Raw genomic sequence first — 16,810 nt, forward strand, 5'->3', positions numbered from 1 at the left:
GCACAATAAAGCACATACTGATTTTAAGTAAAATGCTTCACTAAACGTCCCGTGGGTAAAGATTTCCTGAAAAACGATGCAGCCCTGTCAAAACATTCAGACAAAAACAGAATAAAGTGCGTGCAGCGCATTCAAACTGAAGCTAAAATGGATTTTTAACAGTTGGAGCTGGGTGCAAATGTGCTGACCGAACTCTGCAGTAATTCGATCAGCCCCAACCAATCAACAAGGCCTGGGAAACGTCTCTCAAGACACTTCCTCACAGCAGCATTACCAGGAGTTTGTATACCGTGTTAACTGGAAAACTGATTCAAATCAGGACTGGCACATCGCGCTGGACGTTTAGGGGAAAATCCAACCTTGGAGAGCAGCACTTTGGGAGACATCATCAATTTGGGATTTTGATTTGTGGTGGGATTTAATAAAAGGATTTCTATGCGATGAAATATTTAAACTGTGCAAACCATTTAGCAGATCACAATTGTTGCAATATGAGGACCGGTCTGCTTGAAAAAACAGCTGTCATGTTGTGCAGCGTGTGGCGTCTGTTACTCAAACTGGACTTCCTGGATTGCGTCTCAATGTCTCACCTGTACCCTAAACGACTCACTCCCATCACTGCACTGTGTTTTTAAGGTGAGGCTGCTTTGGGTCCGAATGCTTGCTAATGATGCTGTTATGGTAGGTATTTCCACATCCAGCAGACATCAAATTTAGCATTCATTTGAAGTCATGTTTGTGGCGACTTGACTAATGTAAATCCGACATTAATTCTTCTCCACTTAGCTTCTCAAGCTGCTGAGAAAAATATATGGCTTTCACAAATATACGACTCTGGAATCATACTCAAACTGGCAAAAGGGTGGATGTAATTTCATGGTACCACAGGTCCTTATCGTGTTCCCATGCGTCGTTTTTCAGACTTACTCTTTGGAGTGCGGAAATGCACGGCTTCAGACATGGGGCCCATGCCTTTTGAGTTCCGGGCCTGGATCTTGAAGTAGTAGGTGGTGTCCAGCGTCAGCTCCTGGATCTGGTGGGTCAGGCGGTTGCCCACCACTGGCTCAATAACCCAGTCGTGGACCTCAGCGTTTACATCTGTGCTGTAGTAGATGATGTAGCCTACAACAGGGAAGGTTCAGCAGTTTTAATGTTGTGCAAAATAAGATCAACAACAGTGTTTTTGTGCTACTCGGTTTTATTCTTCCAAGTCAAACTGCACAATCAGACTCATCTATCACAGCCTTTATTAGATTTCTAGAATTCACTGCATTGCATCTCCTTTGAATAAAAGGCCTGCAGTGCAGGATGGAGATGGAGGTTCCTCTCTGACCACTACTGCATTAAAAAGTGCAACTAAAACACATTTTACCCGGACATTTTACATACGTAAACATTTTGAGTTGATCAATTCTCCACCGACATGTGATTTCATTAGTCAACGTTTAAAGGAGAGCTGCTACAAACAGCTCTAACACCAGATTATGTTTAATGTCTTTTTTAAACACACAAGAGAGACTCTGAGACTCACCAGTGATCTTTCCATTGGCCTCAGAGGGAGGCTGCCAGTTGACAATTATGGTGCGAGGTTTGTTCTCTTTGCTCACCACGGTCACGTCTTTCGGGGAGGAGCTGGGAACTGTGGTGGGGTTGAAACAGGACATCTGTTGTGCTGCTGAACACTGTTTGGTGCACTCACTCGTAACATTTACTACAACACATGAGCAAACTGTGTGTCTTTGCATATGTGTGCCTGTTAGTGTCCATGCGTTGCGTGAATCCTGTCTGCCCTAAAAACTGCAGACCTGACGGTTATTACTTGTTTATACATGTGTGGTTTTATGACCTTGTAGATAGCTTTCACTTGCACGCACACGCACACACAAACCCCTGGCTGGGCAAAAATGGCTGTTCTCCTTCATGAGAAGCATTGTGCATGTAATTTCTGTACTGTAAAGCACTTTGAGCTCCATGCTCTTGTATGAAAGGTGCTATAGAAAATGATTATTATTAACCAAAAATTCCACTTCTTGTCTAGTAAGTCTCAATTGAATAATGCATATAAAAATGACATTTCAAAGAAAATGAGTGTTCGTTTTTAATGTCTGGTTTATTGTCGGGCAACTTTTAGCTCAGCATAGCAACTTAAAATGAAGAATGGGACCTGCATATTTTTGGTATGTTCACTTTAAGGCAAACAGCACTGCAGGAATCTACAGATACTCAGGAGGTCGTATATTTTCAGTACAGAATCCATCTAAAAGGACCATATGTTGCAACAGCACTATGAGTAACCTTAACAGGGATGCAGTCTTTTTTTTTCTTTGTCCAGCTGACTCAGGATCAGTAATCATTTACTGCCATCCCTCAGATATTGTGCCAAGCGAAAAGCAGCATGAAGTTGTGCCCGACCATGTTTAACAGTGATGGAATAATGAACCAAAACCAAAACAAGATGCATCTCATTTTATAAGCTTGAACCCATAAAAGGTCTTGGTTTGTGGCTCTATTGCTCCTCAAGCCGAGACACCAGGCCAAGGTTCTGCAAATTAAGAGAAAAATGTAAACAAATCATTTGTTTTAATACAAAACTGTATTTTTAATATTATTATTATTATCATTTTTCTTATTATTATTATTTCATGATTAGTCCAATTGCCTATTTCGCATGGAAGCAGGGTTAGTCCAACGTATTCTCACGGAGCAGCAGAGCAGTGCTGAAATTATGTTCCGCAATCACAGGATTTCCTGCAGGTTTCCTCAATTTCACTTGCAGTTAATGCGAGATCTATTGATAAATACCTTTTCTATTATTTCGATTATATTATAGTGTGAAGTGACAGCTTGACTTTCCTCAGGCGTGTCCGCTCCTTCCCTTTGGGCTGCAAAAAGTGAAATGTTACTCCCGGCCAGCCAGGGGCTCCTCACACTGGACATGCTGCTTTTTGTCTTTGTGATCGTCTACATTTTGTGTTTCTGTACAAATATTTGTGTGTGTCTTTGTGTGAGCTCCTACTGGTCTCAAAGGTGGTGCCCTGAGCGGTCATGCTCCATGTGCTGGTGCGGCGGCCTTTGGTCACCATGACGGAGAACTCGTACAGTGTGTTGGGCTTCAGACCCGTCACCATGTGGTTCAGGCTGGTGGTGTTGGCCATCTGAGGAGAGACAGACAAACGCACAAAGACAGACACACACACGCAAATTCAGCATGTTTGATGGCAGATTGCATTCACTGAACACTGATGAGGCCTCCAGGGAGTCGACAGTATTTTTCAGCCATGAGAACAAACTCATTTTATCATCTTTTAACACACTACGGATTATTTGTACCATCCATTAGTTCACTGATTACTTTCTTGATTAATCAAATGACATTTCAGTCTATGAAATGGCAGAAAAATGTGAGAACACCCATTGCAATTTCCTAAAGCTCGAGGTGACATCACTCAAAAAGCCAAACATGTTAAATTCACGATCAGATAAGACAAAAAAGCAGCATATTAGAGAGACGCTGGAACAAGTGAATGATAACACTAGTAAACGATTATTCCATGAACACTCATTTTTTTCTCGATCAATTAATCATTTCAGCTCTGATCAGAATCAAGAGGCTGAATACTGTGAAGAGTTTAGGACGCATTACACACCCTGAACGCTGACTGGAACTAAAACCTTTTACGTTCGGTGACGCTCCGCATGCTGTGAAATTTAGCGCCACACAAAGACAAGTGCGGCCATGATGAAAAAGCTGCAAAACCAAATTCAGGAGGTTACCACATCAAGAAAACCATAACGGTTACACACGTGTGCATTTCACATTTCTACGGCTTCACAAATAAATAGTCGGCAATTTTAAAAAGCTTGAGTTATGTAACCGTTTATCGTTGATCTTTGCTGGCCTGAGCCGGCAGGAGAGAAGGAGGGCGCAGCTCTAGCTTGCTGGGGGTCGTGGCAGCGGTGAGTCAGGCTCGCCGGGTCTCTAACAGCCCTATCTATAATGTTGCGTGCTATGACAAAAGTGCAGTTCTCCTTTGGGGGCTGTCAAACAGAGGGCAGTGGGATAGGAAAAGAAAACACTCTGTCCTTTAGAAACACGCTGCCAGTTTGCGAGCAGCCTTCTCTTCAATAATGTACAAGCTCGTCCGGCTAGACGCCCACTAAGAGAAGTGAGGACATGAAGAAGAGCAGCATTAAGGTGAAGGCATCACTGCTGGTTAGACTGGCCTTTATCAAAGCCAGGCCTGTACTTCATACAGGATGTACAAAATGTAGTTTCAGGTCGGCACTCCGCTGATACATAAACACAAAGACCTCTCTAACAGACTTGTTAATATATTGAATTTGGTTAATAGGACAGAAACATAATGGGCGCGTGGAACTCTTTAATTACCGCCACAGCGTGAGAATCAAACCAATTTAAGCATCCACTCATGGAAGCAAGACTCGAGTGTGTGTGTGTGTGTGTGTGTGTGTGTGTGTGTGTGGGTTGTATGGAGAATGCACTGTCAGATCTACACCCTCTTTTTCTAGTTCTCAGTTTGTCTCGTCCTTATTGAATAATTTATCAGGAAACGCTGGCCTTTATCTGAGCCCTGCTCGGTCACAGGTTTGCACACATGCATACAACCACGAACACACACACACACACACGCAGGCACACACCCACTGTGATCCAGTATTCAGAGGTAAGTAATCATCATAATTGAGCTGCAGGTCAAGAATCAGAAGCTGAATCTCAAAGACCGTGTTTCACGCGCATGACTGGACTCTGTAAGCATTCTGCATCTGTATGACGCCGATCCCCAGCAAATGAATGTAATATTCCAGAGCTGCACTACATCACTTCACCGAGCATGAAGTCTAGAAATGAGCTTGTTTAGGGCTATAATTTCTTTACTGATGAACATGAATTAATCTGCTGCTAATCAAATTTTAGCATTAAGTCTGCCAAGTAAAAACATGCTTGTTTGAGGGAACAATTTTCTGACATTTTATGGGCTAAACTATTAATCAATCAATGAAAAATACAATAGTGATATTTAAGTTATATTCCTTAATGTTCTCTTGAGATCAGACTCCATTCTTGATGCTATTTATAATCCGCCTTTCAGTAATTCTCAGTAATTATCTCCCTGTATAGCAGTGTTCTTTGTTAGTGTCATGGTGCGTTATTACCATTGCTGGATTCAAACTGCCTACTTAAGCATGAGGGATTCACAGGAAACGATGCATGTTTGTAATCCAGTGCTCCTGTTTTTGACACCAGCCTCGATGTTAACTGCTCACTCTCCTGCAGCCGCGTTAACTTACTGCTAATGCAAACTGAACATTTCCTAATGCTGATCGCGTTCAACTGGAAAAGTACGTTGCCTTTTATTGTGAAGCAGCCACAGGAAACGTTGCAGCATGTTTGCCGTGACTGTTAATCAAAAACGTGACAGCAAAACAAGACAACTGAGATTTCTTTGACGGTAGTTTTAAAATATTGCAGGGAGTGATGGAGCTGCACACCTCTGGCTTCTCAGCCAGGTGCGATGTGGCCTGCTGCTGCAGGGAAAACCACCTGCATCGTACGCAGCATGAAATCAGATCATGGTGGCCAATCATTGACTTCGTTAGTGAATCAACATGAGTTTGTTTGGCTGTGCTGTAAACAGATACAGCAGCTGCTCTTCTCTTGTGTTTCTTTTGGTCATTCTTCGCCTTTACTGGACAGTCAGCAGTGAAGAGTCAGACAGGAAACACAGGCTCTCAGCTGGAAGTGGGCTGTGAACATTGCGGTTATGTGGCTGTAAGCGTTTGGCTACCAAGATGCATTTCTGACAAAGTAGCTGCTCAACGAGTGTCTGCTCTGGTATTAAACAGTTATCACTGTTACCATGGACGCTGGCAAACCCAGCAGGATATAAATCTTCAGGATTTCAACCTAAATAGATAATGAAGATAATCCTCAGTTGCAGCTCTGCTACTGTACAGTCATTACAAAAAACTTTAACATAATAAACCATAGTGAGGCCTTCACACTTTAATTAAACCACTATATCTACACATACAGAGAGCCATTAGCTGAGCCAGCCTCTGAGCTCTGCAGTCAACCTTTAACATAAATGGAGAACAAAGAGAGTCTTATTAAACCTACATCATCATGATCACCTCCAGAAAAAGTCTTGTTAATATCCTGCTGTTAAGTGTTTGAACCACAGCTGAAGTATTTGACTGAAGGTCTGTTGACTTGACCCTGTGAACCATTTCTAACTCGATCTAAAACAACACTGAGAGGAAGATTATTGCTATAACACTAAAGTCTGAGGAAGAATTTCTCCGTCTCGAGTAACGATTTCTCTTTATGGTGCTTCAAACGGATTACTGCAAATATCAGCATTATTCTGCCACTGTGCCTGGAAGCTGCTGTGGGAATGCTTTGTTATATATCATCGTATGACATTGCTTTTTATTTTCTGCACATCAATACATCTCTCTGATAAGTGGAAGGGATGCCCAAAGTCCCACTGCACTGTGGTACACAGGAATTGTGCTGCATTAAACGAAGGCGTATCACCAAAGTTTGATCAGACTGGAATGATTTGAGTTGTTCTTCACTGAATTACACCAAGCTGTAAGAGTTACTTGAGCTTGAAAGTGCTGAGCTAAACCAGAAAAAGGAGAGTGCTTCTTTTGTTGGAGGACTCTTACTGTCAATTAAATTAACAGTGAGGATTTCAGAGCAATAGTTTCATGACATCTATTTCCTGATTTGCACAAACACACACATTTAATCAGGAAGTAAGAACCTCTTACCTTCACTTTAGTGTTGGCAGGGATGTTGGTCTTCCAGCGCACCGTGTAGAAGCGGTTATCTGTGATCTTTTGGTTCTTGGGCAGCGAGTTGTCGGCCCAGGTCACCTTGATGGTGTCATGGCTCAGCACGGAGGCCTGAACACCCACGGGTGGCATCATGGGAGAGGGGTCTGGTACTGGGGTGTATGGAGCATGGAAGAGTTCGTAGAAATCAACATCAGGGTCTATGGGGTCTGCACATCAGGCAGAAAACCCGCATGCATGCACATAAATTAAAATGACCAAAATTAAAACACGAAGAGAAGCGTGGCGTGATGGACCAGACAGTGGAGTAAAAACAGCATGCAGGGAGGAACGAACAGGAGAAAATAAGGTTAATGAGTTAAAATGAAGGACGACGACGTGGGAGGAAGAAAAAGATAAGGTAAGTGCAACAAGGATGGGATTGGGAAGGGTGAAGAGAAAGAGAGAGAAGATTCTATTAGAAAAACAGACACTGACCTCTACAATAAGACGGAGCTACAGACTCAGTTGCTATATAGAAGCTACTGCACAGTGTGTGGTGTTTTATCAACACCTACTGTGGCACTACAGAGAGAGAGAGGAGATACTCTATTCATAAGAAAAGATTACAGTAAATGGAAACCAGAGTGCAAGCAGATGCCCACAATCCTACAGGCAACTTTTCAGACCTGCACATTAAGGTATTGACAGTCTTTTTAGAGAGAGACAATACTGAAATGTCTACAAAGCGGATAAACAGACGGACACTGAATGCCATGGAACAGTTCCCTTTTTTCAGAGTAACGCTGATGCATTATGTCCTTGAAAACCGCAGAGAGGATACGGAGGCTTTAAGTATCAGAGCCGGCAGGAGGGTCATGAACAAGTGGTGGCTGCGGTTCGTCGTGTCTCTGCGGAGTGCTGCCTCTGCTCTGAGGCTCAGAGACGATCGGTGAAAGGCTTGTGGTGAAAGGTAGAGCTCTGGTCTCTCCCACCTTTCACACAGGGCTGCAACCCAAATCCTGTCTGCCTGTTTATCACTTTGCATGTGTCTGTGTTACATGTTCTAATTAGCAGGATGGCTTCCTCTATGATATCTGCACTAATATTAAGATTATCTTCCTGTTATTGCAGTGCATGTTTCTGAACAAGTTTTTTCAAAATTTTAATCTTATATTCTACATTCTACGCCACGCATGATGCAAATGAGATGAAGCCTGCTGGCTAACTGTAGCACAACTACAAAAATGTTTATTAATGTGCTTTATCCTCCTTCAATTAAACATGCTGCTCATTTTTACATGGAGACATTTTAAGTATAATTATTGTTCTCATGTCCTGATTCTAGTTGTGTAAATGTAAACGCAGACAAAACCTTCTTCCAGCATGTGTCACTAGTTATTCTGTTATCAATACACCGTCGACTGTGATGCAGTTTCCTGGAGATTTAATTGAGAATTAATTGACCGTAGATAAAATCACCAGATGAAAATACACGATTTAGCTAATGCAGTAAAAAAGATACCTGAAGAAACAACATAATAACAAATTAATAACAAAATGTTTATAACAATCTATTCGGCGAATTAAATTCTGAAATCCAGTGGTCTTCACCTTTAAGAGCCCCATACGAAGCGCAGTCCACCACTTGAAAAAGATAAATGGTATTTAGTATGTTGCTAACGACAACCTGTTGTTTGGTTTTCTGTTTATGTAACAGTGAGAGTGTGTATACGTGCTTGCACGAAGAACACTTGAGTGTGTTTGTGTGTGAGGTGCCTGCCCATTACACTCCATAAAGCCCAATGAGTGAGTGTGTGTGTCTATGAAAGGGAAAGAGGGGCCGAAACGAGCCAGCATGCTGACGGATAAACGCTTCAAGATGGCCTTCTGGCCGCTACTTTCTGTCCTTGGTTTAGTTGAGACGGAGGAAAAAAGCTTTGGTCAGTCACCCGCGGTGACACTCCTCCTCGACCACTTGTTGGTCCTCTCCTCTCCGCCTCGCTCCATTTGACACCTCTTTGTGCAGAGCTAACCTCATTATATTCTCAAGACTGAGTCAGAGTGTGTGAGTGTGTGTATGATGAAGATCCAAGCATTCATGTGGTTGTGGAGAGGCACTGAGGTTTTTGGGGTGGCATGCAAGCTGCATTTCTACTACCCAGCTTGGAGGAATCGTCTCCAGCGTTCGTAGAACACATTGTAGGAGAGAGGCTGACTTGCCCTTGTAGGGGTTTATTACAGATGGGGTGCAATCCCTCATTTCCTGCTTTTCAGTTTAGACGTCATGTTACTATAACACATTCAACCGAGCACTCTCTCAGCCTAAGTTCACCAAGTTTTTCCTCAGTTTTTTTTTTTTTTCCAAAAGTAAAAGTACTATGTAGGTCAGCTCGTCTTTTTAATGCCGACTTGAACAAACTGGCAGGAACGGAACGCGCCCCAGAGGATTCAGCAGCAGAAGATGGTGGTGGGCTTTGGTTCTGCTTTGAGAGGAAACGTTTGGATCTGACGAAGGGTTGCCAAAGCCACCACAGGGGGTCTGAGCGTGTGTAGTGCTGTGTGTGTGTGTGTGTGTGTGTGTGTGTGTGTGTGTGAGTGTGAGGAAGCAGGGGCTTCATGGAGAGAAGTGTACAGTATGACAGTGCGCGGGTGTGTGCGCACTTAGACTGCCACCCCCCCTCGAAGCGTGTTGACGTGACTCGTGTCATCCAGCATCCCGCCTCTCCAGCTCAGCGGTGCAATCGTGCTGCGGCAGAGACAAACTGGAGTGATCAAGGCTGAGAGGGGAGGTGGGAGGCTGGATGGGAGAGGAGGCGGGAGCAGCCCACATTCTGAGACACCCCAGGGAGCAGGGGCTGGTTGTCTTCTGACACTGTCACATAAACTGTGTGAACTCCGCCAACACGCAGTCTAACTGGCAGTGCGTCGCACGTTAAGATCATTTGTCAAGCACTGAGACTGAAGTTCGACTTCTAATTGTTAACGGGGTTGTGATCTAACGCTTGAAGAATTACGGCTCGTCTGCTGGCAGTTAAACTGGGTTGTCTGTATTCTTTATCTGATGTAATCAAGTTGATTTTTTATAATAATGTAAACAGATGCGGAAAGATAACAGGCTACAGAGTATTTTAGGGCCAATATCGATATACAATAAAGCCATATTTCAGCTGATACTTGCAACACATAACATCAACAACCCGTTCAATATGGATCTCTTAAACTTGGTTATGGAAGAACTATGACCGAAATATGTAAGCCAGATATTTGACAATGGAACAATAAACTTGACACTCTCAGGAGGACAAACTGGAAGGACGACTGCGTCTAAATGACAGTATCTTTGACATGTGTGGCAGCTGATCCTATTGCTATGTGTTGTGTCTCTGACAGGCCAAAACTGACTGATAACATCTGCTATGCCACAGCATGTGCTGGGCTCTACTACAAGGACGGAAAATAATGTTCAGGCCCAGTAGGGTTAAACTGGTGCCTGATCAGACCAACGAAGATGGTGAGCGTGTCGAAACTGTTACTGTGTACATGTAAGATTGGATGAGCACAAAAACACTCTTCTCTGCTTGTCTCAGGGGTTAAGATTCTGTGGGAATCTCAATATCGGGACAGCTGGTAATTTAAGGGCAAAATTTGAGGGTTTTGAACACTGATTAAAAAGAGACTCAAGCATACTGGGGGCCATTAAGAAGAGAGTTAATTATAGCAGCGAGACACCCTGATGACCCGTTACCTTCTTGGTAATTTGGAGTCCAGACACATTCTGCCTGATAATGATCTCAGGTTAGAGAGAGCAAAGATAAATGACAGTCGCAGTGACTACAGCCATCCAGTGCGATCACATCCCATAATACCGCATGCGGTTTCTGTCGCGTATGAGATTCTACCGCAGACCAACAGTAAATATATACAGAGAGAGATGGAACCAGGTGAGCAGGGAGCAGCTTTTTGTGAGGACCATACCTGACTGTGGTCTGGTGATGGCGCTCTCATACACAGGAATCCCCTCGCCCACGTTGTTGAAGGCCTTCAGCGTGATCACGTAGTGGGAGCTGGGGTCTGAGAGAGAGAGAGAGAGAGAGAGTGTGTGTGAAAGAGAGAGGTTAAGGCAGAGTGTAGCGAGAGAGACGGGACGAGCGAGATAAACTGATGCAGCCATCTAATCAAGCCAAAACTCTCGAGACTCTCGACTCATAATTGCGATATTAGCCCGAATGAGAATTTGAATACAATCATTCCTCTTACTGTGATTGTAATGAAGGCTTCAATTATGCATATATAGATATTTTGCAACAATTCCTCCCCCAAACCTCTTGATTTTAGAAGACTATTTTTCAACATAATCCACTTTCAGACCCTTTCCTGAGGCTTTGATCACTGTAATATTACTGGTGGTGATTAATTATGCCAATAATAAAAAACATGACCTACATAATGGATGCAGCGGGACAAAAGGGTATTTTCCCGTGAAACAAAATCTGTAATTGTGTGTCTGCTTTTCAAATCACTGCTTCTTCCTGAAATAAGAACATGATCACCTCAAAGGTTGGACTGATCCTTTGCAGAAAAAAAACTGGCACTCATGCAGCATTTTTGTGAGTTCGGCCTTCATGTTGATGTTTCGCTTTAATGACGGCAAGAATTAAAATCACCAAAACAAGTTTTATTTAAACATTTTTGACCTTTAATTATTGTGTCCCCATTAGGCTAATCTGTATAATTAGCAGCTCAGGCGTGTGGTGGAGAAGAGCTCATTAATTCTCTAAATACTCACTATGAGGTACAGATGAATGGCTTCATCTGTGTGTGTGTGTGTGTGTGTGTGTGTGTGTGTGTGTGTGTGTGTGTGTGTGTGTGTGTGTGTGTGTGTGTTGTGTGTCTGTGTTTGCTCATTAAAATACTTTCAGTGTCAGATATATCGCATTTATATCTTGAGTCGGAAAATCACTAATGTTCTAAATGCTGACATTTGGGCTTAGACTAATTTGTCCTCATGCTCCCATCAGTTTTATGATGATTCTTCAGTGCATTTGTGTGGGTCACAAATATCTGAGAGATCAAATCAATATCGGTAAAAACAGAAGAAACAAAACGATAAACATGTACCGATACAGAATGGACGACAGCGCTTTTTTTTTGTTCTTACCGAGGTTCTCGATGGTGTAGTAGCGCTGCTTGTAGTCCACTTTGATGGTCTGAGCGTGAGGACTGCCGATGCCATAGCCGATGGTGTACCCGCGCACCACAATGTCCTGGTTCTCGGGCGGCGTCCAGCTCACCACGATGCTGTTGACCAGTGGCCGGACGTGAAGGGAGCTGGGCTGGTCTGGTACACGTGATTCTGGAGATGGAAATGCAGGAAAAACTTGTCATATCTGTTCAGAAACTCAAAGCTGAATTCAGCAAAGCAGGTGTTTTTACCATCCAGGTCGCTCTCAAATGTCTCTGCTGTGGTCCACTCGGTGGCCGGGCCCGTGCCGTTGACCGTCATGGCCGACACCCGGAAGGAGTACTCTGTCCCTCGCTCGAGACCTGGACAGGCAACACAAACAGGTCAATGCACGGTGTTTAACCTGAGCTGAGGCTGAGCTGAATTTCAAACAGAAAAAAAACCCTCTTTCATTAAAACATAATTTACTGGAGCCCTCCACTCAGCTGGTCAGCTGAGGTTTCGAGTTGCAGTAACAATAAATATTTTGAAAGCACAAAAATCTTTAACGGACGCCTGATACTCCTCTACACAATTTTAGGAGAAAATCTATAAGCCTGCACGGGGAAGGATCAAGTGAAGCTTTCTGTGGTGCGATTCGCTTTCTTTTCCGCTCAGTAACGTGGAAGTGACTGAGATTCATTCTTCACCTTTGATTAATATATATTTGGTGGGTAAAGGTTTGTTTCCCTTTAAGATGTGTTCAAAGAAAAGTGCGTAATTGCAGCCAGCACAAAAAGTACAGCACTAAGGGACTACAAAGAAAAAAAACTTTGGGAGTCTGGATTCGTTCATATTTAAAGCCACGTCTCCTTCAGAAAGAGCCGTTTCACCGCTGGGTGCTGGCTTTGGTATTCAGAAAAGAGGGGAACGCCTGCTGATAAATGATGTGTTGCTGTATTAATTTGCTGTAAAATTTTTCATCATCGTCATATTGTCCCATTTGCACGCTACATGCTAATCCTGTAGTCTTTTCTCTCTGTACCCACTATTCTGGGCCACCCTTGGGGGTAGCTTCTGAAGACTGCCTAACTATCCGTGCCTCCAAGGCTACAACATCTCCTTCTAAACGCTTTTGAACCAACAAACACCCCTCTGTTTCACCCCCCAGAATGTTCTCAAAAATCAACTTTTAAGTGTATATTCTCTTTGATGCAGCACACAGCGTGAGGCCGGGCCACTTGAAAGTTGCTGAGACAACATCTAATATTAATCACCATTGCTGTGTGTCTCTGGTGATACTGTGCATATCTTGGTGGTAGCAGCGGGTGACGTTAGGGTACAGTAAGAAATGTACCTCCAGTGCTAAATATTTAGATAAAATTCACATACTGACTAAATAAATAGATCAACAGCAACACTGACTCTGGCAACTCAAGACACGTCTTCAGTCTCAAGATCAAGATTCTAAATATTGCAGCATGTCAGAAAGAGCTGACAGTATCCAAGATACATCCAACAGAGATAAAATGGAGTGTGATAACATAAAAGTTTTAATATAGGACCAATCTGAAGCATCGAAGAGGAACAGTGGTCTCTAAGAAGGGAAAAAAAAAGTTTTCTTACATGAAGAGTTGGACCGTCTATGGACTTAATGCTGCAGAAGACAAGCTGTGTTTTGAGTGAGGGGCACAAATCACTCACAGAGCTGTCATTATTTCGATGGCCCTGTTCACACACACCCTCCGTGATCAAGAGGACAGCTCAAAAACACAAGTGTTAACACACCCCAGGACATATTGAGGACACAGTGGGACGCACTCAGCCATGTTTGGAAGGGATCCAGGATGCACTTGTTCATAATTGCAGTGTAAATATCCCCAACATAACGAGGTTTGCCTGTTCAACATTTCAGCACACTTACACTACATAAAGAAAGCGCTTCTAAGCATCTGAATCAGATAAGAGTTGACTAACAGCCTCTTTCTCTGCATTTCTCTGCTCTGTCACTTCTTGCATTTATCTGAGGATTTCTGGTTCAAAGTGCTGGAAAAATGGGTGAAATTCCACTCAAATATTATCTGTTTATTGAGCTTAAAACAGCTGGTATGAAGGCTACTTGAAGAATGACATCATGGTTTCAGAAAATACTTGTTATGGTTTGCCGTGCGGCCGTGTCTGATCTCTCTCGCTCGTCGTGTTTGCTGTTACGGTGGTTAGACGACGGCGTTCAATCTGAGCGCAGGCTTTCAGAGAGAGGCAACAAAACAAATGTAACAGTTGTTTTGTTCACCGCATAGGCGAGCCTACAGCCGACACACTCATTCATTCACTCATACACATTCATTTTGTAAATAGAATATGGGGCCATTTAATTTTAGCCCGTTTTAATAACATTCAAATAATGTCTGGAGGGAATCATTTTCACCGGAGAGATTTAAATATGTTGGACTTCGACAGATTTTCCTGCTAAAAAACAAAACAAAACAGTAATTACTGGATCAAGGAAACCCAGTTTTATGCATCCACAACAGTGACAATATTCTTTTCCCGTAGTGAAATGCTGAATATATCATGCATGTTTTGTGCTCTATTTAACAGCAGTGAAGGTTTACCATCCACCCTTCATCCGTCATCTTTACCCACTTATCCAGTGCAGGGTTGTGGAGGCTGCGGCATATCCCAAGCCCATATTAGGTACCATCCACAAATAAAACCAAATATGAGTAGCAAAGTGAACCTTGAAGTGTGTGAACTGCTGTGCATGGATGTAAAAAGTCCTGAACCCCTCTCCACTTATATGTACATGTGCAGCAATATCCTGTATAAACACCTTCATGGGATGATTGAGAAGTCTTTCTGAGGAACTGCTATGGAAGACAACAAAGCCGGCTGGTCGGATACTCAAAATCTGTGTCACAGAATTAGTCAGGGTGTACATCTGAAACTGGTGATGCAGCAGGTTCAGTTTCATTCTGACATCCACCATCGTAGCTGAGCTAACTGCTGAGTCAGTTTCCATTACCATCGATGAGCTTGAAAAGCTGGGTTCCTCCGGTGGTCTCGGCGGCTTCACTCCTCCGGGATCCTTTCCGGTATCGGATCTTGTAGCCGGTGATCTCCCCGTTCTGACCGCTAAGGGGTGGGGGCTGCCACCGAAGCATGATGCTCTGAGGAAGGAAAATGAAGGTAGGTGAAACAAACTTATATTTAACACGTGGGGCTGCTTCTGGGTCTGCAGCTGTAAAGGTGACCTCACGATTTAGCAGGTAGCATCACACCTTCCCACGCACCTTGGCTTAGATGTTGGTGTGAACGTAACTCTGCAGGGTCACTGTTCTGCTCACCAGAAACACGGTCTCACCTGCCCCTCCCTTCCTCCTGATAGCAGGGCGAATGGGAGGGCCCCCGCGAAAACAAACGCACCTCTGAGCGTGAGTGACGCATTTAGGCGGAAAAAACCCCCCACACGAACAACAGAAGGAGATGTCCTGATGAGTGGAGTGTGCACGTGTTTGTGTGTGGACAGGTGAACCCTGCGGAGACGCTGAGGCACACAGATGAATGCAGGACTCTTTTGCTGGCGGGCCCACGCTGCACTGTTGTGGGATTCATGCATCAGAGTTTTTGTGTGTGTGTTTAAAGAGATAGGTGGGTGGGGGAGAGCCCAGCGTGGGAGAAGAGTTAATTAACGCTTCCCCACTGTCACACTGATGCACAAAAGCCAGAATACATGTTGAGGGCACACACGCGCTCCTCCCCAGCCGCGTCAAGGGAGCTGCAGAAATTAAATTTGTGTTAAGTGTGTTCAATTATTCCATTTTTCTTATTACACTATCTGTCCCGACTCGCTGTGTGTGTTGTTCTTCTTACTTCTCCTTCCTAATCATGAAAACCTGTTTGATTGGCTTTGGGAAAATCACAGGGGAAGGTGAGATGGCTGAAGCCAAAAGGAAAAAAAAGGTGCAAAATAAGATCACAAAAACATGATTTCCAGGTTGCCTTGCAGGTAATAGATGTGAGGTTCTGCTTGACAAGGCCCAAAGAGGCGGCTGAACATGAAAAGCATGCTAATTAGGTTTCTTCTTTTTTTTCCCTTGTTCCATTTGGCTGGGCGTATCAAACAGCTAATTGCATAAATGCTTTGTATCTATATACGTGTACTAGAATTATGGACTTAATAACTGTTTACATTCAGAATTAAATACAATGACAGCAAAGGAAAAATAAAGAGACGACTAATTTCAATAATGTTTCGGAATAAAGGAGGCCAGATGTTTGTTTTACAGCTTTAAATTTGTTTTGTCTGGTTCTAATTGGGGAGGGACAGCTGGATGTACGCTATCCATTAAAAAAAAAAAAAAAATTCTGCTACAATTTCTGTCCTTTGCACAGAGCGCCTCCTCCTCATTTCACTCTTAATATTAGCATGAGAGTGTTTTCTCTCCACAAATCTCAGCTGAGTGTCCCTCAGCATGGGTGGCCAGTTCTCACTCAAGCTGGGAGTGTGTGATAGGATTGTCTACCAGTTTTTTTTTTCCCCTAGTTTGCTTTGACAGTGCTCTCTCTCTCCGGCTCTGCATCGACCAGCAAAGGGCTAAAAGCGCTGGCTGCTGCTTTTGTAGTCAATGCACGCACCCTGAGGTTTTCCGTATCTTCTTCTCTTTGCTGCTCTCTGTTTGCACTTGCTGTCTCACGTGTCATGAGTGAGGAACATCTTTTATCAAATTTAATCCATCACTAGGGTGGAAATATACAATAAACAGGCCTACAGCTCTCTGTTTGAAGATAAAATGGCTAAACAGATAGGCAGCCGGGGCCAGTTTCCTGTTTTAATCAGGAGCC

General features: G+C 43.4%; 1 protein-coding gene across 15 annotated transcripts in view; it reads right to left on the reverse strand.

Moving 5' to 3' along the window:
• Positions 1–16,810, reverse strand: part of neo1a (neogenin 1a) — a 151,707-nt gene that overhangs the window by 7,518 nt on the left and 127,379 nt on the right. For 13 of the 15 annotated variants that reach the window (XM_070960131.1, XM_070960185.1, XM_070960151.1 and 10 more), the window contains exons 13-20: positions 14,991–15,135; positions 12,238–12,348; positions 11,963–12,157; positions 10,780–10,875; positions 6,799–7,031; positions 3,017–3,155; positions 1,532–1,639; positions 928–1,122 (exon numbers count right to left, since the gene is read on the reverse strand). In XM_070960131.1, the coding sequence (XP_070816232.1) occupies positions 928–1,122; positions 1,532–1,639; positions 3,017–3,155; positions 6,799–7,031; positions 10,780–10,875; positions 11,963–12,157; positions 12,238–12,348; positions 14,991–15,135 (1,222 nt within the window). The remainder of the gene's footprint in view (positions 1–927; positions 1,123–1,531; positions 1,640–3,016; positions 3,156–6,798; positions 7,032–10,779; positions 10,876–11,962; positions 12,158–12,237; positions 12,349–14,990; positions 15,136–16,810) is intronic. The other 2 variants (XM_070960196.1, XM_070960105.1) reach the window with 1 other exon arrangement.

This window comes from Chaetodon trifascialis, chromosome 1 (assembly GCF_039877785.1).
Source record: "Chaetodon trifascialis isolate fChaTrf1 chromosome 1, fChaTrf1.hap1, whole genome shotgun sequence".
NCBI classification, from domain to species: Eukaryota; Metazoa; Chordata; class Actinopteri; order Chaetodontiformes; family Chaetodontidae; genus Chaetodon; species Chaetodon trifascialis.